This window comes from Eurytemora carolleeae, unplaced genomic scaffold (genome assembly GCF_000591075.1).
Source record: "Eurytemora carolleeae unplaced genomic scaffold, Eaff_2.0 scaffold251, whole genome shotgun sequence".
Classification (NCBI taxonomy): domain Eukaryota; kingdom Metazoa; phylum Arthropoda; class Copepoda; order Calanoida; family Temoridae; genus Eurytemora; species Eurytemora carolleeae.
The window spans coordinates 310024-333187 of NW_019396288.1; the positions used below are offsets into that span (position 1 = coordinate 310024).

The window sequence follows — 23164 nt, forward strand, 5'->3', positions numbered from 1 at the left end:
AAATATCCCCTAATCTGTTGAGTTTGTTCACCGAGATTTATTGGACAAGTTTTGAAAATAATGAAATCTATTTATTTGTCTGGATATGGTATGATTGTCCGTAATTTCCTTGGTCAGGGACAACAATGGATACAAAGCGATGATAGATTGATCATATGGATACACTTGCTAGATCCCACAAGAAGGGTGGGGGGGGGGGGATAAGGGTCAAAATATTGAAAAGGTTAAAGAGACTGTCAACGTAACTTCAAGTGACGAATGATTAATAAAAATAGGAAGTCCGATTCACAACGGTACCCGTTCTTTGATCTACATATTCTAGTTAATGTATTTGAAAACTAAATTGTTCATTGCTTGCTTTAGAAGCGATGAAGAAATTTACCAAGATGTTTTTCACATTAATTGTCAGATTAAGGTTTCAACGGTACCATTATGAATTGGGTAGGCCTTTTTTTATTAGTCCCTTTCAACTCCACCCCCCCCCCATACCCTTCGTCTTTAACCAATATAAGATGGAAAAGAAAGAACCTTGATTCTGGACAATTAGCTAAACCATTCAACCTTTATATAGAACAAACCAGTGCACTTATACACTAGACTAAACTCAAAACCAGAAAATTAGATCAAACTAATATATTTTTCTGTTTATCGTTAAAATACAATACATTTTATAATAATTAGATACAATATTAATTATCATACACAAACCTTGAAAAAAATTATTTATTTAGTATGTATTAATAAATTTATTAAATTTTTAAAACCAAATAAAATAAAAACAATGAACAGAAATTTTAACTAATGAACAATAATTAATTAAGTCATAAAAAAATAAGAGGTAGTCATAAAACACATTACACATAGAAATATCAGTTTTGAAGCTTAAAACGCTTCTTGAGCGTAAAGTGTCAAAATAGTTTTAATGCATATAAACATACACTGTACAATGTACAGAAAACAGAATAATTAAATAGGAACAGTACAGCTGAGCAAGCATTGTTGTACTCGAGTCAAAAATAGGTACATATTGCACAATGTAAATAATAACACAATATTCGCGAGAAATTGAACAGAAAAATGAACTACTAGAACTTATATGTATGTCTATTGAACACCGTACGGCCTTCATGAGTAGATAAGAACTTGTACATTAGTTCACAACTACCAGATCTAAGTACAAACCAATAATAAAATACATGATCACACACTTTTTAATCGGACTGCCGCAACGGTAATCTAGAAACCGACCTTTATCTTATCTATACCGGGGAAGTATGGGAAGTAAACATAAAATTATAAATGGAGAATTATCAGTTTTCAAACGTTAAAAGCTTGGATATCTAATTTATACTTGATGATGCAAATTGCTTTTAAAATGGATACACTAGAAATTATGTCTTAACTGATAAGTCCCTTTAAGCACTGTATACGTTGTACAATAAACATGGTTTTAGGAGTTCATTTTATCTAAATAATACAGTAGAATTGTTTAAATCAATCAAAAGAGATCTATGTCTGGAATAAACATATCAGAGCTAGTATTAAAATAGAAAAAAAATTCGGCAACATTTGAAAACCATTTTTCTATTTATATCTGCTGATTTCGTCAGGAGTTATAGGAATGAAAGACGTATCGGATTTTTTGTTGTGAAGGTTGAATATTCATGCATTAAGCATTAAGCGATGAATTTACACATATAACAAACTTGGAGTTTTCGATTTCAAATTTTCAGATTAAAATGTTTAGATGTTGTTAGGGTTGTTAATCGTTTTTGGAAAAAACGATCGTTTTTGAAAATTTTTTTTATTGAAAATTATATTAACGATCGTTAACGAAGGGTCGTCGTTAACGAAAGGTTGTCGTTAACGATAGTTAACGAAACGACGAACTTTATCAAAACGGTCTTTTTTTTGGAAAAAAATAACATGCAACTTTATTGAATGTCGTCTTACATGAAGTTTAACAGTTGTGGGGGAGTTAAAACTCCTTGATATTTTCTTAAAAACTACTCAATGGTAAGTACAGATGCCCTTCAGGTCGGTTTCCTCTCTTCGTTAACGATCGTTAACGAAGGTCCGTCGTTAACGAAGGTTCGTCGTTAACGATCGTTAACGAAACGACGAATTTTATAAAAACGATTGAAAAACGATCGTTTTGAAAAACGAACGTTTTGAAAAACGATCGTTTTAAAAACCACCATTTCAAAAAAACGAACTTTTTAAAAAAACGTTCGTTTCGTTTTCGATTTTTGTCGTCGTTTTCATAACGAAACGATCGTTTTTCTGAAAAATGAAAACGTTAACATCCCTATATGTTGTTAGTATCCTTCTCCTCCTCCACAGGTAAATCAACAATATATTTGTCACAAACACTCTCCTAGAAAATTGAAAGGAATTATAAATAAAAAATTACAAGAATTTTTTTTAATTTTTATAATTTATTATTTTTAAATCGTTTATTCAAATGGGCCTCAAAATTAACTTTTAATTAGCAAGTACCAAGCACCTAGATCATATTGGATTATCTCCGAATTCAAGAATGTCATTTATTTCTCACCAGAACTATATATAAAATAAGTATAAAAACTATATATAAAAAAGTATAAAAATTTCAAAGTCAGTAAAGATTTTACAAGCAAAAATAGACCCGATTCCTCACTAAAGTTTAAGATTTTTTTTTACCTTTTTGAAATCTGTTCCCTCCTTTTCTGTAGTATATGAGGTCAGACCATTTGGGGACTAAAACAATTTTGTAAGCATTAAAAAAAGTAAAAACTGCAGACCCAAGAAACACTACAAATTTACCAGAGATATTAAAAGTTTTGCTAAGATTTCAATTTATTGAAGAAAACCAGGAAAGCGTCTAATTTTCTACGAAACTAGTCAATTTCTTGTTATTTGAAAGACAAAAAATAGCAGACAACATTTTGGAAAAGGCAGGACTATATGGCTATTTTGTGACTGTTTCATGAAAACTATTTCTAAAATTAAGTTGCCAAATTGAATGCTGCAAACTGTTTCTAAGGTCAAAGACGACATCAAAGTGTAAAACTATTTAGTTTATTATTCTGGTTTATTTATATTAATAGATTAGCACTGTAGGTAGGTACGATCGCTTTCAAATAACCCTTCATATGATTTTCAACGATTAATTTAAATCTTGAGTAACAATTTTATCGTCATTTTCAATCTTAAAAGTATGTTAATTATCTCAACTGTTTTCCTAGTCTCTGCAGCAAAAATCCCAGTCTTATTTAGAAATAACAATTGAAATTCATCCATTTTTTTAGAACGAGAAATGCATGATGGAGTTCATTATAGCGTTATTTCAGTTGTATATTATAGCAAAAGCCCTGTGCTACAAATTTTAATTGGTTTTCAGAATTTCTCAAAAAAACTTTTTCAATTTGAACGAGACTAATATTTTAATAGTTGTGCACTTTTCTATTCCTGCTTTGTCAAAAAGCTTGTTATATCTAAATTTAGATAAAAAAGAAGTATATGTTAACATTTTTAAATTAGACAACTCTGCAAATCAAAGGTTTCTTAAAAGCTAATTCGAGTGTCTCTTCAGGATTCAGATTTATGACATTGATATTTCACCTTCGTATTTCCTTCAGCCTTCTCCTCCAATACAATCCCGTTATCTCTGAAATAAATATTTAATAAAAAATCTGAAAATCAACTTCAACACAAAAAAATTAACCCCCTCCCCCACCCCCCCGTCATCTCTCTTGTAATTTAGAGCAAAAGCGAGGATGTATGAGAATGCAACAGGTTTAGAACTAAATTCTATTTTTCCATCTAGTTTGTTTATTGCTTACCTGTGATTTGTATCGTTACTCTTCCTACTTATACCCCGGGTAAGAACAGGTACTGGACCGTTTCCATTACTCAGAGATACTTCTTTAACAGAACAAATGAAATAACAAATAAGGTCTATCATGTAGAATAATTGAAATAAATTTTGATTCTATTGAAATAAAACTGAAACTCAGGCTTAGCTGAATGGGAAAACATTCGGGAATAATAAAAATCAATGATTGAAACAATTTAAATTTAAATAAATGAAATCTATCTATAAATTTGGCTTGTCTGTCTGTTTGTCTGTCTGTTTGTATCCAATAAACGTCAAAACGGCTGAACCGATCGGGCCCAAACTTTTTGTGGGACATCTAGGGACCCCAGGGAAGGTAATGAATGATCAAAAATTCAAATATTTGTCTCCATCAAAATTCGATCTTCATTAAATTTTTGAAAATTTTGAAAATCCACGAAATTTTTTTGTGAAAATCCGCGAATTATTTTTGTTTTGTTTTACGATGTACACAAAGAGAACATGTTTACAATTAATTTAGAAGATGGGCGCGAAGCGCCCTCTAAGGCTAGTATAGTATATTTCAAACTAAAAGACCTAGCCCCACCCCCCTCTTCTTTGCACAGATTTTATATTTGTATGTTTGTCCCACTGCTATGACAGTTTACAGATAACCTTTTATCTAAGAAATAATTTGCGGCATTCGACCGACAACCATATTTTACAAATACGATTCTTAAAACTAATACCCTTAATCCTGTCATTTCCTAAATGTGATCAACATTTTTTTCCGATATAAAAATTACCGGATAGATAACTATTGAAGATTAAAGACGATCTTTAAGTTGTCTCTAAACTGGGCAGGAAGGAAGTTAAGGAAGTTTAGTGCGCATGCCGCGTTGAATTACAAGACAGAGTATAGAGCCTGTTCTAGCTGCGGCGCTAGGCCCTCTAGCCTGGCCTAGCCCCAGCGCTCGGCACAGAAAGTGTCTTAATCTAACCTAACCCTAACATAATTACTAATCTATCTCTTTCTTGTAATTCAACGCGGCAAGTGCACTTAACTGACTCTAAAGTCATGTTTAGTGGAACATCCTGTACCTCCGCTTGATTGTGGGACTCCAAATGATAAACCAGTATAGGTTGAATTTCGACTTATCAAACCATCTAAACAATTCATATATTTTTTACAAGACCAATATTTTCATATTATAGTATTGACTGAATAGGTTTTAGGATGTTAGGTACTTTCCCAAGCGGCAACTTCCCAAGGGTATTTCCCAAGAGACAACTTCCCGAATGTCTAATTTCCCAAGCGCCAACTTCCCATGTCTGTCCTAGCCGCAACGCTCGGACCCCTAGCCTGTTCTAGCTGCGGACCCTCAGCCAATTCTTTGCCGCAGCGCTTGGCCCCATTGCACATATGGGAAGTTGTCACTTCGAAAAATTGTCGCTTGGCACTTGTCTCTATGCTAATCTGTCCTATATTGACTCAGTGGTAACCATTCCCATTTTTTATTATACTAACCTCTCCCATAATGCCTATATGCAAACGTTTCCATATCTAATCTTTACTAACCTTTCAAATATGTTTTTTATACTAGTCTTTCCCTTGTTTTTGATGCTGACCTTTCCCATATTTTCTCTGCACTAATCTTTCCCATATTAGCTCTATGCTAACCTTTCCCAAATTGTCTTCATTCTAACCTTTCACGTATTTTCTCTGCACTAACCTTTCCCATATTTGCTCGAGCTAAGTGCTAACCTTTCACATAATGTCTCTATGCTTACCCTTTACATTTTTTCTTCATTTTAACCTTTCCCATATTCGCTCTATACTAATAGTTTACATATTGTATTCATGCTACCCTTTCCCAATTAGTCTCTATGCTAACCTTTCCCTTATTATCTCTAAGTTAATCTTTCCCATATTGGCTTTATTCTAATCTTTCCCATATTTTCTCTATACTTACCTTTTCCATGTTGGTTTTATTTTAACTTTTCCCATTTTATCTCTATGCCAACCTTTTCCATTTAGTTTCTATGCTAGCCTTACCCATGCTGTCCTTTTGCTAATTTCTCCCATATTGTTTTTATGCTAACTTTTCCATGATGTCCTTAGTCTAACCTTTCCCATTAAGTTTCTATGCTAGCCTTTCCCATGATTTCCTTATGCTAATCACTCCTATATTCTTTGTACTAGCCTTTCCCATTTTGTCTTTATTCTAAACTTTTCCATATTGTCTTTATTCTAAACTTTCCATATTGTCCCATATTCCCATAGTTATCTTATGCTAATCACTCCCATATTGTCTAAATGCTAACCTTTCCCATATTGTTTGCGTGACTCTACTCTGCCTCTGTTGGAAATAATGGAACCACAAGAACGACGGGAGGCAATAGAAGGTCGTCTTCCAGTTCGTATTGAACTTCTAAAAAATGGGATTAATAACACAATTAATCTTTCGATCATTTTTGGTAAGTGTCTATTTGTTTTGCCGCCAAAACAGAGATCTTTTTGTATTCTTTTCAAATCTATGAAGAAAAATGGTTACAGGTTAAGCATTTTTACAAGATAAAAACCCTCTCTGGAAGATTTGTTGAATAATGAATATAAATGGTTACCCTAGTCTGCTTAGTCTAGATTTGATACTGGGTCTAAGGTTTACGATCAATCCTTGATCGTCCTGATCCTTCTCAGTAACTAGAATACCACCATTTAATGACTATATGGCCGTCAAACCATTTTAAACTGGAAATGCCCAATTCACAACGGTACCCTTTAAACCTTTATCAGATCATTGGTTTTCTAGCTTTAAAGTGTTAGGTCAGTTTCTTTATAGTTTACTTCAGTAGAGAACCCAAAATTTAAAATATATCATGGTGGGAATGAGAGAAAGGTTAGGGGGGGGATGAAGGTTAGAATATAAAACCAAATGTATTTAAATGGTTTGTTTTCCTAATGCCATTCCATCCTCCTCCACATACACATTGTCTGTAGGCATCTGAGGTCCTGAGTCTATGAACTCTTTAGAACTAAATAATAAACATGTTGTCAGGGGCGCACAAGGAGGCAGTGCCCCTTAAAATTTGCATTTTCCCTTTTAAAGCTTAGACCCCCCCCCCCATAAGTACATCCTATATGAACAAACCAAATTTGGGATATTTTACCGTTTGTCCATGAGCTCTAGTAAGAGGTTGTGGGGAAAAATAAAAAAAAAGGGGGAAGAGGGAAAGAAAGAGGGGTAAGAGGGTAGGAAAAAGGGGTAAGAGGGTAGGAAAAAGGGGGAAGAGGGAAGGAAAAAGGAGTAAAAGGAAAGAAAAAGGGGTAAGAAGGTAGGAAAAAGGGGGGAAAGGGGAAGAAAAAAGGGGGAAGAGGGAAGGATAAAGGAGGAAGAGGGAAGAAAAGAAAAAAGAAGAAAAGAGAAAATTTGTTTTTTATCTGCTAGGTTTGGATCACACGGGAAATTTCCAAAAACCTTTTAGGTGTAAATTGTTATATTTGCCCCCCCCGGCCCCCCAGGGAGAGAAAAGGGGAAATGGGAAGGAAAAATGGGGAAGAAATAATTTATCATATTTTCCCTTGATATTTTGGATTAATAAGCATCACCTCATGGTGTGAGGAAGAACATTAGGCGGGATCTCGTATTCTCCGAAAGGATCTTCTTGAACCACATCTTCTCTCTCTACCATCAGATATCCGAGCTGGAGATTTCTAAACATATCTTAATACAGTAGATGCTACCAAACCATGATTCAGATTACAAGTTTAAAGGGAGTGTTCGCGAAAAATGGAAGGAGAAATATGTTGACGTCGAACTGAATTCGATATGGTTCGTTAGTAATTTTACTTAATTCTGTTCCGTCTATTAGGAGAAAATGGTTAAAAACGACCTATACCGAAGAGCAGAGAACCCATACAAAATTGTCAAATCAGAGTAAATCAAAAATACAGGAAGTTCCTGATTTTAAAACAAAAAATACACAAAAATCTCTTCCTAAATCAATAAATAAAGAAAATTTTAAAACAATACTAAAATGAATCATACTTGTGTTACCTAAAGGTTCACTAAAACTACATTGACATTGCGTGAGATACTTTTTATAGAAAATGTAAAAGCTATAATCGATAAATAAATGCACTTAAAGAGACTGTAACTTGTAAGCGAAATTATAAGTGACCCTCCATGCAAAGCTGGCAATGCCCGAACCTTTAAAACCTTTTATCTGATCAAGTACAAATTAGATATGCATATTTTTTTAACTGTTTATTTTCATTTGCGGTTTCTCTGCAATAATATAATAATAAATCTGAACATATCAATAATATAATTATAAAATCTGAAGCTGTCAATAATATAATTATAAAATCTGAAGCTGTCAATAATATAATTATAAAATCTGAAGCTGTCAATAATATAACTATAAAATCTCAACCTGTCAATAATATAATTATGAAATCTTAACCTGTCAATAATGTAATTATAAAATCTTAACCTGTCAATAAGATAATTATAAAATCTTAACCTGTCAATACTATAATTATAAAATCTCAACCTGTCAATAGTATAATTATAAAATCTCAACCTGTCAATAATATAATTATAAAATCTGAATCTGTCAATAATATAATTATAAAATCTTAACCTGTCAATAATATAATTATAAAATCTGAATCTTTCAATAATATAATTATAAAATCTCAACCTGTCAATAATATAATTATAAAATCTTAACCTGTCAATAATATAATTATAAAATCTCAACCTGTCAATAGTATAATTATAAAATCTCAACCTGTCAATAATGTAATTATAAAATCTGAACCTGTCAATAAAATAATTATAAAATCTCAGCCTGTCAATAATGTAATTATAAAATCTGAACCTGTCAATAATTAAATTATAAAATCTGAACCTATCAATAATATGATTATAAAATCTTAACCTGTCAATAATGTAAATATAAAATCTCAACCTGTCAATAATATAATTATAAAATCTCAACCTGTCAATAGTATAATTATAAAATCTTAACCTGTCAATAATATAATTATAAAATCTGAACCTGTCAATAGTATAATTATAAAATCTGAACCTGTCAATAATATAATTATAAAATCTTTACCCGTCAATAATATGATTAAAAAATCTGAACCTGTCAATAATATAATTATAAAATCTGAATTATATAATTATAAAATCTTAACCTGTCAATAATATGATTATAAAATCTGAACCTGTCAAAAATATAATTATAAAATCTGAACCTGTCAATAATATAATTATTAAATCTGAACCTGTCAATAATAATATGTCAATAGATATTCATATTTTTTTAACTGTTTATTTTCATTTGCGGTTTCTCTGCAATACTATAATAATAAATCTGAACCTATCAATAATATAATTATAAAATCTGAACCTGTCAATAATATAATTATAAAATCTGAACCTGTCAATAATATAATTATAAAATCTGAACCTGTCAATAATATAATAATAAAATCTGAACCTGTCAATACTATAATTATAAAATCTGAACCTGTCAATAATATAATTATAAAATCTGAACCTGTCAATAATATAATAATAAAATCTGAACCTGTCAATACTATAATTATAAAATCTTAACCTGTCAATAATATAATTATAAAATCTCAACCTGTCAATAATATAATTATAAAATCTCAACCTGTCAAAAGTATAATTATAAAATCTGAACCTGTCAATGATATAATTATAAAATCTTAACCTGTCAATACTATAATTATAAAATCTCAACCTTTCAATAATATAATTATAAAATCTTAACCTTTCAATAATGTAATTATAAAATCTGAACCTATCAATAATATAATTATAAAATCTGAACCTGTCAATAATGTAATTATAAAATCTGAAGCTGTCAATAATATAATTATAAAATCTCAACCTTTCAATAATATAATTATAAAATCTGAACCTGTCAATAATATAATTATAAAATCTTAACCTGTCAATAATATGATTATAAAATCTTAACCTTTCAATAATATAATTATAAAATCTGAACCTGTCAATACTATAATTATAAAATCTTAGCCTGTCAATAATATAATTATAAAATCTCAACCTTTCAATAATATAATTATAAAATCTTAACCTTTCAATAATGTAATTATAAAATCTTAACCTTTCAATAATATAATTATAAAATCTCAACCTTTCAATACTATAATTATAAAATCTTAACCTGTCAATAATATAATTATAAAATCTGAACCTGTCAATAATGTAATTATAAAATCTTAACCTTTCAATAATATAATTATAAAATCTGAATTATATAATTATAAAATCTTAATCTGTCAATAATATAATTATAAAATCTGAACCTGTCAATACTATAATTATAAAATCTTAACCTGTCAATAATATAATTATAAAATCTCAACCTTTCAATAATATAATTATAAAATCTCAACCTTTCAATACTATAATTATAAAATCTCAACCTTTCAATAATATAATTATAAAATCTGAACCTGTCAATAGTATAATTATAAAATCTTAACCTGTCAATAATATAAATTTAAAATCTCAACCTTTCAATAATTTAACTATAAAATCTTAACCTGTCAATAATATAATTGGTTTCAAAATCATCATCATCTTCTCCAAAAGGGTTGATCAGAGACTCGGCAACCTTTAAAATAAATAAAAAAATTTAATTTTAATAAAAAAATGCCAAAAAGAAGGATAAAAAAATTAAAAGACTCCTACCTTTAACCATCCAAAGTAGAATACAAACTCCAGTAGGGTAAAGGTGGGGATATACATATCGAAAATACTAAAAAATACATTATTAGTTTTTAAAAACAATTATTTTGTATTTATTTGTTTTCTTACCATCAATTTCTTAATTTATACCGAGTCTAAAACTAAAGAACGAAAAGTTTTGACTTAAATTTTAAGTTCATGGTTAAATACCACTTCTGACTTAATTTAAACCTGAACTTTAACCGTGAGGTTAAATATTTAACCCTGTGGTTAAATATTTAACTCGCCGAAATAGACGAGTTAAATTTTAAACAGAGGTTTAAATTATCTTGAAATCCTGCATTTTCCCTATTTGTCTATTATTCAATCATCATTCTGCTGCAGCTGAGAAAGCGGCATTCAACTTTACGATACATTTAAAAGTGAAAACCTTGTTAAAGAAATTTCACGTTTTAGATAAATTAATTTTTGGATGTAAACCCAAAAAACGGTTGTATGTTTTGTTTTCGGTTACGTAAGAACAGCTGATTAGCGATGGTTATGTAATATTCTCCGTAAATCCTTTTCTCTGATTGGTTCAGATTTTCCCAGGAAATTCAAATTTAAAATTGAGAAAGTTTAATATTTAAGTAGCTATTCATTATTTTACAGAACTTTTAACCTCGAACTTAAAATTCGCGCATTCTTTAGTTTTAGACTCTGTAGTATACATAAATAGGTTAATATAACAATATCCTATTCTTTAGTATACATTCGCATGTAAATATACCAATATCAGAAACATCTGCAATCCTCAACATTTGATAAAATAAAATTTCAATAATCAATATTTTAATCTTGAGATTCAGAATTTGAAAAATTATGATTGTGTTTTTAGTTGCTACACTTTACTGCACTAAACAGGATTTGGACGTGTATTAGACCTAAGAGAAGAATATCTTTAAATCTCGTCTTTTCAAAATTAAAAATAGGTTCAGTTTTCAGTGAAAACTTCATCTTAAAGTAAAGAAACGACTTCTATTCTATTTATAAAAAAACATAGGTAACATAATTTTGGGTCAATGTATTATTCCTGCGATAATCAAAATACTTTTCTAAAATTAGTTCGGTAGTTCAAAGTGGTCGAAATTAAATTTTTTTTTTCAAATTTGGTTCTCTTTTGTGTTAAGCCTTGCCCAGTAATATGTCTGACCTTCTAAAAGTTTTTTCTACCAAGTAGCAATTTTTTTATTTTTAAGTGCTTAAAAAGTTGAAAACTCGCGATTTGTTCCGCTGAAAGTTTCACGAAAAGTTCCGTAAGTGTTCCGCAAGACATTTACGGAACCAAATTGATCCGGAAAAGACTGGAAACCCTAATTAAAAAATTCTAATATATGGTTGGCTGGAAGGTTGAACCAAACCAGATTAGAAATAAAACACCATGGAGACCACTTATATATATATATAAATCGACATTGCTATGATATCCTCATTACTACTAAAACAAAAACAATATCAAATAAAACAGAATCATTTAATGAAAAAACGTGTACACAATTAATAACAGTTTAAATAGTCACCTATAGGTTGGGGAGACACTGGTCAACTGATTCGGTTTGAAAAAATTGTGAATCGGTATAAAATGGAGTGAAGAGGGGTGGGGAGGTAATTAAGTAGGAAGGATATAAAATTACAAGGGGGGGGGGGGTGACGGTCTTCTTTATCTTGAGCTAGGGTGTAGAACTAGTTTAAACTAAAAGTTCTCATACTCGCCTATCATCATATCCGACCAGGTTTCCAGTTGCTCCAGGTCTGTAATCGTGCTCATCTACCTTGTAGAACATCTCTCCGTCTATCAAGTATCTGAAATAAAAAATTCTGAATTTTAAAATATGTGACGTTTATTAAACATAATTTTTAATGATAAAACTAAAAGTTAAAGCAAAAATATAGCATCTTGGAACTAAGCCAACCTCCCAAAATAATGTGATCAACATTTTATCTCCAGATTTTCAATGGGAATCCAATTCGACGATTTACTGTCAAAGAAACATAGGCCCCAAAAATAAAGTTTTCCAAAAGTATTTAACTATTTTTTTTTGAATATCGAAAATGTATGCACTGTTTAGAAAATCGGAAAATTGTTACTAAATTCTTGTTCTTGTTCTAAAATTTAATCATTTCCGTTCAGATATATTTTTTATTTAGGGAGACAACGTGAAATGTTAATGTACTTATTAAATGAAAAATCATTTAAAATTACGAGGAGAGACTCCTTTTAAATTCAACTTACTTGGTGGGAGTTAGATACTGACTACCGAAGAGCGCAGCAAAGAAGTATGTATAAACAGCTATAGTCACTAGCTGGGTATACACTGAAATAAAATATATTCATTATTTTGAACAGATTTTAAATTAATTTTAAGATTAATCCATATTTATGGTAATGTTTAAAAATATTAAAAAATACAGAATTATCTTAAATAATCAAAATATGCTGAAATAATTATTATAAACAAAAATAAAAGAAATTCAAGAAATATTTCTTAAAAAACACAAATCTTTATTATCTTTCAAAATGATGAAAAATTATGCAAAAGAAAAAAACTAAATATTTGATTACCTAGGGGTATACTAACCCAGCCATAACAAAACATTCTCCAATTCTGATCAGCAATGTTCATCAGAGAGTCTTGAAGTTTACTTAAAACAAGGATGGAAAACATATTAGTTTGATCATTAGTTTTCATACAATCCAAATTTAGAAATAGTTAAATGCTAGAAATTGGATAAGATGAAATACGTAAAACTTTCTATTTTATCAGCATACTTTTATTTCTAAAATGAATTGTGCAATATTTATGCATAATGGAAATTAATTCTTAGTTCATAATGACAACACGCACACTGCTAGATCAGGTATTCCAGCTTTCAAATGATGCCATATTCTAGCAGCTAGAATTTCTTAATAACTAATTGTTTTGTGAAACCCAGCAAAGATGACATTTAATATTTTAAAAAATGTCTTCAATCTATCCAACAGCACTTGCCTTCTGATGAACTAGGAACAAGTAGAACATTTTGTATTTTTAAAGGAAGAAATATTTGTGTGTTATTGTGTCATTAAGTTTTAAGTGCGAAGAAATAATGCACTAAAATGTCGTCTTTCAATTGGGCAAACCAAGTTTAACTAAGTTCAACAGTGTAAACGATATGATAATATTTAGCATAGATTGGGAACCCAATGTATGCGACCCTCTTATTAGCCCCCAGACACGGACAAAAATTCTTGGAGCTTAATGAAGTTTGTCAATATTCTGTTGATGTCTGTCCTTAGCTTGTTGTCTTTAAACTTAATGTGAGGAACTTTAATCCATGTATTCCTGTAATTATTATTATTATTATTATAAGACAGCCCCCGCCAGTCAGCTTTACATATTAGACTATACTTACGACATCCAGAGATCCGCAGGAATCAGTGCATCTTTTCTGCTCTTCCTGACAGCCTCCTAAAGATGCGGTTAAATCAAGTCATGAAGCTTCCCAACCATAGCTCATCCCCCCCCCTTGAATAGATAAAAAAGGCATAAAATGAAAAATACAAAATTTCATTTCAAAGACTTTTTTATTTCTAAAATACTGAATCTGAAGAATATTAAATGAAGGATCTGACCTAATAACCAAGATTACAATGAAGGATAACCAAGATTATATAATAATAACCAAGATTACAAGATATTAACCAAGATTACACATAAGGGATCTGACTTAATAACCAAGATTACAAATGAAGGATCTATAACTTTATAACCAAGATGGCAAATGAAGGATGTAACTTAATAACCAAGATTACGAATGAAGGATCTGACCTAATAACCAAAATTACAAATAAAGGATCTAACCAAATAACCAAGATTACAAATGAAGGATCTAACCTTATAAACAAGATTACAAATAAAGTATCTGACTTAAGAACCAAGCTTCTAAACATGAAATGAAATCAAACCTGAGCCCATGAAATCGGATACCAAGACAAATCATGTCTTCCACCTGTTTTCTCCAGCATCAGATCCAGCTTTCCTAGCTCCTAGATGAAAATGGAACAAGTTAAGTGCAGTAAAGATGCCTGTCTATTGGTACAATAAGCTGTACATAAAGTTAGCAGTACGTACAATAAATTGGCCAAACAATACAAAAATCAATTACAAGATAAATTTCCCTGACAAGATACCTAGTATTCCCTGACAAGATATCAAGTATTCCCTGACAAGATATTTAGTATTCCCTGACAAGATATCAAGTATTCCCTGACAAGATATCAAGTATTAAAGAAACTTACCTTAGAAGTGAGGAGTCCTGCCTCTATTAAATGTTCAAGAGTTGGAAATCTCAGGGCAACCTTTACATATAACAAACTTTAGAAAATATTATAGGTTTTAATGTAAAATCAGAGGTCAGAGTTAATGATTGAACTATTTTTTAATTAATGCACTCTCGAGTCTTGATGAACCACTTCAGAGAAATAGTTCAACTCTGGAATAATGACGTAAATAGAACACTAGACTAAAAGCAGTTTCTAGTTTTCAACAGTGAAAAATATTATAAAAACTATGACAATCTATATACTGTATTTCCTACAGGTTGATTCCGATGTATATTGTTAAATAATCAGCGAGCCTTCACTTACCAAACCATTTTTACACCCAAGATTTATATTTTGTTATTTTCAATTCTCTTTTTACTTTCTACTTGAACCCAGTCAAATGTGATGGCCATTAGTCAATACTCTCTTATTCACGGATCAAAACTGGAGATATCTTAGCTCTAGTTGGATTAACTGTAGAAAATTACTTAGCTCTAGTTGGATTCTAAACTGGAGATACCTTAGCTCTAGTTGAATTCTAAACTGGAGATATCTTAGCTCTAGTTGGATTCTAAACTGGAGATATCTTAGCTCTAGTTGGATTAACTGTAGATAATAACTTAGCTCTAGTCGGATTCTAAACTGGAGATACCTTAGCTCTAGTTGGATTCTAAACTGGAGATATCTTAACTCTAGTTGAATTCTAAACTGGAGATATCTTAGCTCTAGTTGGATTCTAAACTGGAGATAACTTAGCTCTAGTTGGATTCTAAAACTGGAGATACCTTAGCTCTAGTTGGATTCTAAAACCAAAGAGTTTTGTCGGAATAAGGTCCGTCCTAAAAACGTGCTTTAGAGGAAGATGTAAGATGTCTCACGCTAGATTTTAAAATCATAGATAATTAGGACGTACTCTGGTTGACCACTGCCATTCACTTGCAGCGAATCTGTTTACAAAATGGTCTAGAAGACTTAACATTGTCATTATTTGACCTGAATCCTACCTTACTGCTAATCATTCGAAGAGTCAGCACGTTAGATAAGCAGGCCCATCTAATACAGGAACGTCGGGTAGTCCTCAAAAATAACAATTTATTTTAACTTCAATATTCATTTTATGTTCCTAGGGAGTAATATCATAAATTCCAATTATAAAAAAAAATAATGATCTCACGAGATCTTTGATTTTCAAATATAAGTGTTATTTTCAACCAGAACAAGTTTTGTAAATTTAGTGTTTGTTCTTGCTCGATCAATATATACATTCTCATTGTAACTGTAAAGTGTACATGTAAATATGTCTTGTTGTAATATAAGATACAGTCTACAGTGACACAGTTTACATACTACAGTCTACAGTGATACAGTTTACATACTACAGTCTACAGTGATACAGTTTACATAATACAGTCTAAAGTGACACAGTTTACATACTACGGTCTACAGTGATACAGTTTACATACTACAGTCTACAGTGACACATTTTACATACTACAGTCTACAGTGATACAGTTTACATGCTACAGTCTATAGTGATACAGTTCACATACTACGGTCTACAGTGATACAGTTTACATACTACGGTCTACAGTGACACATTTTACATACTACAGTCTACAGTGATACAGTTTACATACCACAGTCTGCAGTAATACAGTTTACATACTACGATCTACAGTGATACAGTTTACATACTACGATCTACAGTGATACAGTTTACATACTACGGTCTACAGTGATACAGTTTACATACTACGATCTACAGTGATACAGTTTACATACTACGATCTACATTGATACAGTTTACATACTACCGTCTACAGTGATATAGTTTACATACTACAGTCTACAGTGATTTAGTCTATAACAGTCAACGGTCAGTATATTTGTAGCAGGTTAATAATACAGCAAACTATTAAGCTTTTCAAATTGTTAATTTTAATAAGATAACTACTTCAAAACTGTTTAATTACTTAAATTACATATCAAGTTATCCTTAAGTTACCTAAAATTATCCTGTTTTATGGTTAACACCAAAATGTTACTTACAATTAATTTGGAAAATTACTGATATGTTACCTACAATTACTTTATAATATGGTAACTAATGATATGCTACCTACAATTACTTAATAATATGCTAACTAATGATATGTTACCTACAATTACATAATAATATGCTAACTAATGATATGTTACCAACAATTACTTTATAATATGGTAACTAATGATATGCTACCTACAATTACTATATAATATGGTAACTAATGATATGTTACCAACAAATACTTTATCATATGGTAACTAATGATATGCTACCTACAATTACTTTATAATTTGGTAACTAATGATATGTTACTTACAATTACTTTATAATATGGTAACTAATGATATGCTACCTACAATTACTATATAATATGGTAACTAATGATATGCTACCTACAATTACTATATAATATGGTAACTAATAATATGCTACCTACAATTACTTAATAATATGCTAACTAATGATATGTTACCTACAATTACATAATAATATGCTAACTAATGATATGTTACCAACAACTACTTTATAATATGGTAACTAATGATATGCTACCTACAATTACTATATAATATGGTAACTAATGATATGTTACCAACAATTACTTTATCATATGGTAACTGATGATATGCTACCTACAATTACTTCATAATATGGTAACTAATGATATGCTACCTACAATTACTATATAATATGGTAACTAATGATATGCTACCTACAATTATTCATAAATATGGTAACTAATGATATACTACCTACAATTATCCATAAATATGGTAACTAATGATATGCTACCTACAATTATTCATAAATATGGAAACTGATAATGAATTAACTACAACTATTCTGTAAAGTTAAAGATATGTTACCTGCAGTTAAGATAGCACGTCAGCTGCTGGGCAAGCCTAAATTAATAAATTATCGACATTAAGATAAATAATAATTAACCTATTATACTTTAATGATAAGAAAAAAAAAAACGGTTGACGTCATGCTATGATTCAAGTTCTAAAATTAAACTAATGTTAATTTTAGTATCAAAATTGGTTCAAAGTGTTAAGCTTTGTAAATCTTTCTCCGATCTCTACTGAAAACATTTTCCCGGAACTTGTAAAAAAAACTAAATCTTACAAATGCTTTATTAGTTTAGTATACCTGTCTGGCCAAGCCAATGCATTCCATTGATCCCACCATCTTGAAACTACCTGAATATAAATATTATTATAAATTATAACTTANATGTATTTGATAATAAAAGTGTTCAGCATATATGTATTTGATAATAAAAGTGTTCAGCATATATGTATTTGATAATAAAAGTGTTCAGCATATATGTATTTGATAATAAAAGTGTTCAGCATATATGTATTTGATAATAAAAGTGTTCAGCATATATGTATTTGATAATAAAAGTGTTCAGCATATATGTATTTGATAATAAAAGTGTTCAGCATATATGTATTTGATAATAAAATTTTAGATAAAACAGTTTTTTCATATTTACTAAAATGAAAAAGGGAATCTCATTGGTTAAACATTTTAAAAATTTTTGTCAACTGAAAAATTTGAAATAGAAACATGCAAAGAAATCTGGATTGAATCATTTGCATTTGCCCCCATCCCCCCTACAATGTTATTAAGCTACACAATTACGTAACTAACATTAAAAAAGGGTTTAGCCTATTGTACCCCCCCCCCTTTCAAAACGTTCAATTGCGCCTCTATACTATGAACATTAACATACCTGGGAAACATAGAAACCAAGAATAAATGAGAGAGGGATCCTTCAAAAGAAAGAACAAAGTTTATTATTTGTGTTTCTTCATCTTTTTGTGACAGAAACCAAATTCAAGTGACACTTCGATACAAGAGAGTCATGTCGGATTCACAACGGATTAATCAATCAATAATTGAAATAATTTAAAAAAGAACAAAACAACTATTTTAGTTTCCTTTTTATCTCATCAAACATAAAACATAATAAAAGCGTCATAATATAAAAATTAAGACAAAAGCATTTAAGAGATGCAAAAAATAATCTACAAATAATCATTGCTTGTCAAAACTATTTGCTCAAACAACGAGTTAAAGGAAAAAAAAACAACTTTAAGTATTTGTTCTTCTTATTTCCTTTGTATTCCTTTAGAGCAGTAAACACAGAACACTTCAAAATTATCTTTGCTCTATTATTTCATCAATATATCAAGTAAAGTTATTTTTTGAACACTTATCTGATCCATATATCTTTACAACCTGATTTCGTGGACCTTTGATATAACTATAAATTGAATAAGATGAATTAGAAATTGCAATGGTTTCTATATACTAACCGATTGCAAAAAGATTTAAATATTGGGAAATTTGGGATTAAGGTTAGTGTTCACTTCCTTTGGGAACAAATTGTTATTGTAAATATTTAGCCATGGTTGATTTGACGAGAAAAAAACATCTAACTATATATAAAAACCTTTTTTAATAAAACAAAAAGTTCATATATATGCTCCCAATAGCCGGGCAAACGGCTAGACCGAATGCGCTGAATTTTTTTGTGGACACTAATGGGGATGACATAGGCTGAAAAAAATTTCAAATTTTTTTTTCCCGCGGACAATGCAGGGCCATTCAGCTAGTATTTTCATAAATATATTGAATCCTGCCTTCTCATCCAGAACTAGAACGTATCTGTACATAATACTAAAATAAGAAATGTTAAAATAATAATCACAGATATGTGGATGAAATACATGAACAGATCATTGATCTGTAGATGTAATACAAGATAAGATCACAGATCTTTGATTGTACTAGGAAATATCACAGATCTGTGGATGAAATACAAGAAAAGATCACAGGTCTGTGGATGTAATACAAGATAAGATCACAGATCTTTGATTGTACTAGGAAATATCACAGATCTGTGGATGAAATACAAGATAAGATCACAGGTCTGTGGATGTAATACAAGATAAGATCACAGATCTTTGATTGTACTAGGAAATATCACAGATATGTGGATGAAATACAAGAAAAGATCATTGATCTGTAGATGTAATACAAGATAAGATCACAGATCTTTGATTGTACTAGGAAATATCACTGATCTTTGATTGTACAGATCTAGGAAATATCACAGATATGTGGATGAAATACAAGAAAAGATCATTGATCTGTAGATGTAATACAAGATAAGATCACAGATATTTTGATTGTACAGGAAATATCACAGATCTGTGGATGAAATACAAGAAAAGATCACAGGTCTGTTGATGTAATACAAGATAAGATCACAGATCTTTGATTGTACTAGGAAATATCACAGATCTGTGGATGAAATACAAGATAAGATCACAAGTCTGTGGATGTAATACAAGATAAGATCACAGATCGTTGATTGTACTAGGAAATATCACAGATCTGTGGATGAAATACAAGGTAAGATCACAGGTCTGTTGATGTAATACAAGATAAGATCACAGATCTTTGATTGTACTAGGAAATATCACAGATCTGTGGATGAAATACACGAAAAGATCATAGATCTGTAAATGTAATACAAGATAAGATCACAGATCTTTGATTGTACTAGGAAATATCACAGATCTGTAGATGTAATACAAGGAAAGATCACAGATATGTGGATGTAATACAAGATAAGATCACAGATCTTCGATTGAACTAGGAAATATCACAGATCTGGGGATGAGATAAAAGATAAGATCACAGGTCTGCGGATGTAATACAAGATAAGATCACAGATCTTTGATTGTACTAGGAAATATCACAGATCTGAAGATGTAATACAAGGAAAGATCACAGATATGTGGATGTAATATACGAGGTTAGATCACAGATCTGTGGATGTAACACAAGGAAATATCACAGATCTGTAGATGTAATACAAGGAAGGATCACAGATCTGTGGATGTGATAGATGTAATAGAAGGAAGGATCACAGATCTGTGGATGTAATACAAGGAGAGATCACAAATCTGTAGATAAATACAAGGAAAGATCACAGATATGTGGATTTAATATACGAGGTTAGATCACAGATCTGTGGATGTAACACAAGGAAATATCACAGATCTGCAGATGTAATACAAGGAAAGATCACAACCGCCTTTCATTATTCGCGAACACGCTCTTTAATACAAGGAAAGATCACAAATTTGTGGATGTATTACAAGGAAAGTTCAGATCTGTGGATGCAATGAATGCAAATTATGCAATTCAATGAAAAGATCATAACAAGTGAACAGGTCTATCCTAAAAATTTTCTATTGAATTTAAATTTACGCGATATGACGCAATTACCTGATAAATGCGTATAGAGAGATGAATAAACAAAGATCCCTCCAAACCCCCTTAAAATTAAGGTTTTTTTTGGAAATTTTCAAAAATTTTGTGAAATTAGGATTTGCGAATTATAAAACTACCTTCCAGACACTTCCTCTCCAAATTAATAAAATCCTGCTGAAAACTCCAAGTTTGGCTGCAGTGTGCGTATATTGCATGTAGGTTACCGTCATTTTGAAAACTCGTCGTCACTACGTTTTCGTCGATTTAGACGATTTGTTAGGGAGTTGAAATCTCTCGGTCAGTAATGTATTCTGACAAACTGAAACACACTTTTTCAAGTTGTACAGATGTACAGATTAGGGTGTACAGTTTACAGAGCACACATTTCGGCGTATATATGGTTGTACAACTAAAATGTAAATTTAATTTGTAGTTCCCTCTTGTCTTGACGATAAGGGGGTTGTGACACGTAACCCTTCAAGTTGTTTACTACTAGTAGTCACTTGTAGTCAGGTATTAAGCAGAGGGAGATAAGAGGGGTCAGTTCAAGGTACTAATGCAAGGAAAGTTAATTGCGGTCGCGTATACACTGCGTACATATTAAAACCAGTTCTATCTGGGCGGATTTGTAAACAAGAAAAGGTGCATCAGTGTTCGTATAGTATCCGAGGAGGTTAAAAGCATTTAATTTTGATAATTTTAAAAAATTCGCATAATAGTTTCTTATGACCAGAATATTTCATAGATTATTTTTGTGAAAATGGATTCCATGTCAGGCTATGACATCCGTCTTGTGTTTACTTTTCCTCCCAAAGACATTACACTACAATAAAAAAATGTATACACAACTAAAATAACTTTCCTTGCATTAGTACCTTGGGTCAGTTAATGCGATGGACAGCTAAGGAGTTACTGGAGGGGAGGGGGACTTCTAAATTAAAACTTTAATGGAATTTTAATTATAAATCATAGTTTAATGATTCATAGATGGTAAATTTTATAAAAATTGTTGAAAATTTATGTGTAAGGAATTCTGTTCTGTGGAAATTTCCATTTTATGATGTATCAATTAGGACTATGGCATACCGCCACCGGTAAGGCCGGTCAGTCGGCGAGGAGGAGGAGGAGGGGGGGGAGGTTAATTCAAGTTCAAGGAAACATCAGTTCAATATAAACTTCATCTTTGTCCTGTAGGCTGTACTATACAAATCTATAATCTAAAAAGAATTGAAGTTAACTCATCTTGTCCTTTATTAATCTGAAATTATAACGTTAATTCAAATTTAACATAATTGAGAAAAATGGTTGAAAAGTACAAGTATATATGTTCGAGTTGTAGTTGCAACTACAGGGTGTCCCAAAAAACATGGGAATTCAGTGACGAATTCGATATCGTCTTTGTTATGAATTAGCATTGTAATACCTAATTTCAAAAGCCATAATATTATTATGTCTGCTAGAGTTTATTTTATGAAAAGGGTAAAAGACTACAAAGATGTGTTTATAATGTCTCCGCAAGATGAACAGTGAATACGGACAAGTTTACTCTGTTTGTATACTGCAATTTTCTTGTTTTACTAAGTACAACCGTATGCAGTCAAAACATAAACAAACAAAATGTAAACATAGCAGACGAAACTCTTACAGATTACAGCTTTCTCAGTAGGTATCACTATACTAAATCGAAGAATTATTTGAAAAGACGATATCGAATTCGTCACTGAATTCCCATGTTTTTTGGGACACCCTGTAGCATAATCATGTGATAACAGCTCAAATGGTGAACTAAAAAAACACCGATCAATCTTAGATATTTGAATTTGTCAAAACAACTTTTAAAAATGAATCCCATGGAATTGTATTGACTTCTTTGTTGAAGGTAAACAGACAATAGATATGCA

The 23164-nt window shown here is 30.7% G+C and overlaps 1 protein-coding gene across 11 annotated transcripts; it reads right to left on the minus strand.

The window, feature by feature from the left end:
• Positions 1–986: 986 nt before the first annotated feature.
• On the minus strand, positions 987–21761 carry LOC111700199 (bestrophin-4). 11 transcript variants are annotated; one of them, XR_002764939.1, is made up of 27 exons: positions 21401–21761; positions 21279–21328; positions 19622–19658; positions 19095–19147; positions 18709–18748; positions 18120–18169; positions 17834–17869; positions 15925–15997; positions 14897–14956; positions 14564–14644; positions 14011–14066; positions 13181–13260; positions 12851–12932; positions 12331–12420; positions 10582–10648; positions 10434–10504; positions 7428–7532; positions 6777–6853; positions 6443–6521; positions 6143–6249; positions 4919–4984; positions 3825–3906; positions 3604–3649; positions 2683–2739; positions 2310–2377; positions 1479–1768; positions 987–1082 (listed from the first exon to the last, which is right to left on the minus strand). XR_002764939.1 is itself a non-coding variant. In XM_023471050.1 (26 exons), coding segments are annotated over exons 1-26 (1707 nt in total). In that variant the 5' UTR covers positions 21494–21761; the 3' UTR covers positions 987–1767. The 11 variants fall into 11 exon arrangements, 7 of the variants coding, with proteins under 7 accessions (XP_023326818.1, XP_023326819.1, XP_023326823.1 ...); XR_002764938.1 differs by having other exon boundaries at positions 987–1085; positions 1445–1768; XR_002764937.1 differs by having other exon boundaries at positions 987–1091; positions 1445–1768.
• Between the last annotated feature and the right edge of the window lie 1403 nt (positions 21762–23164).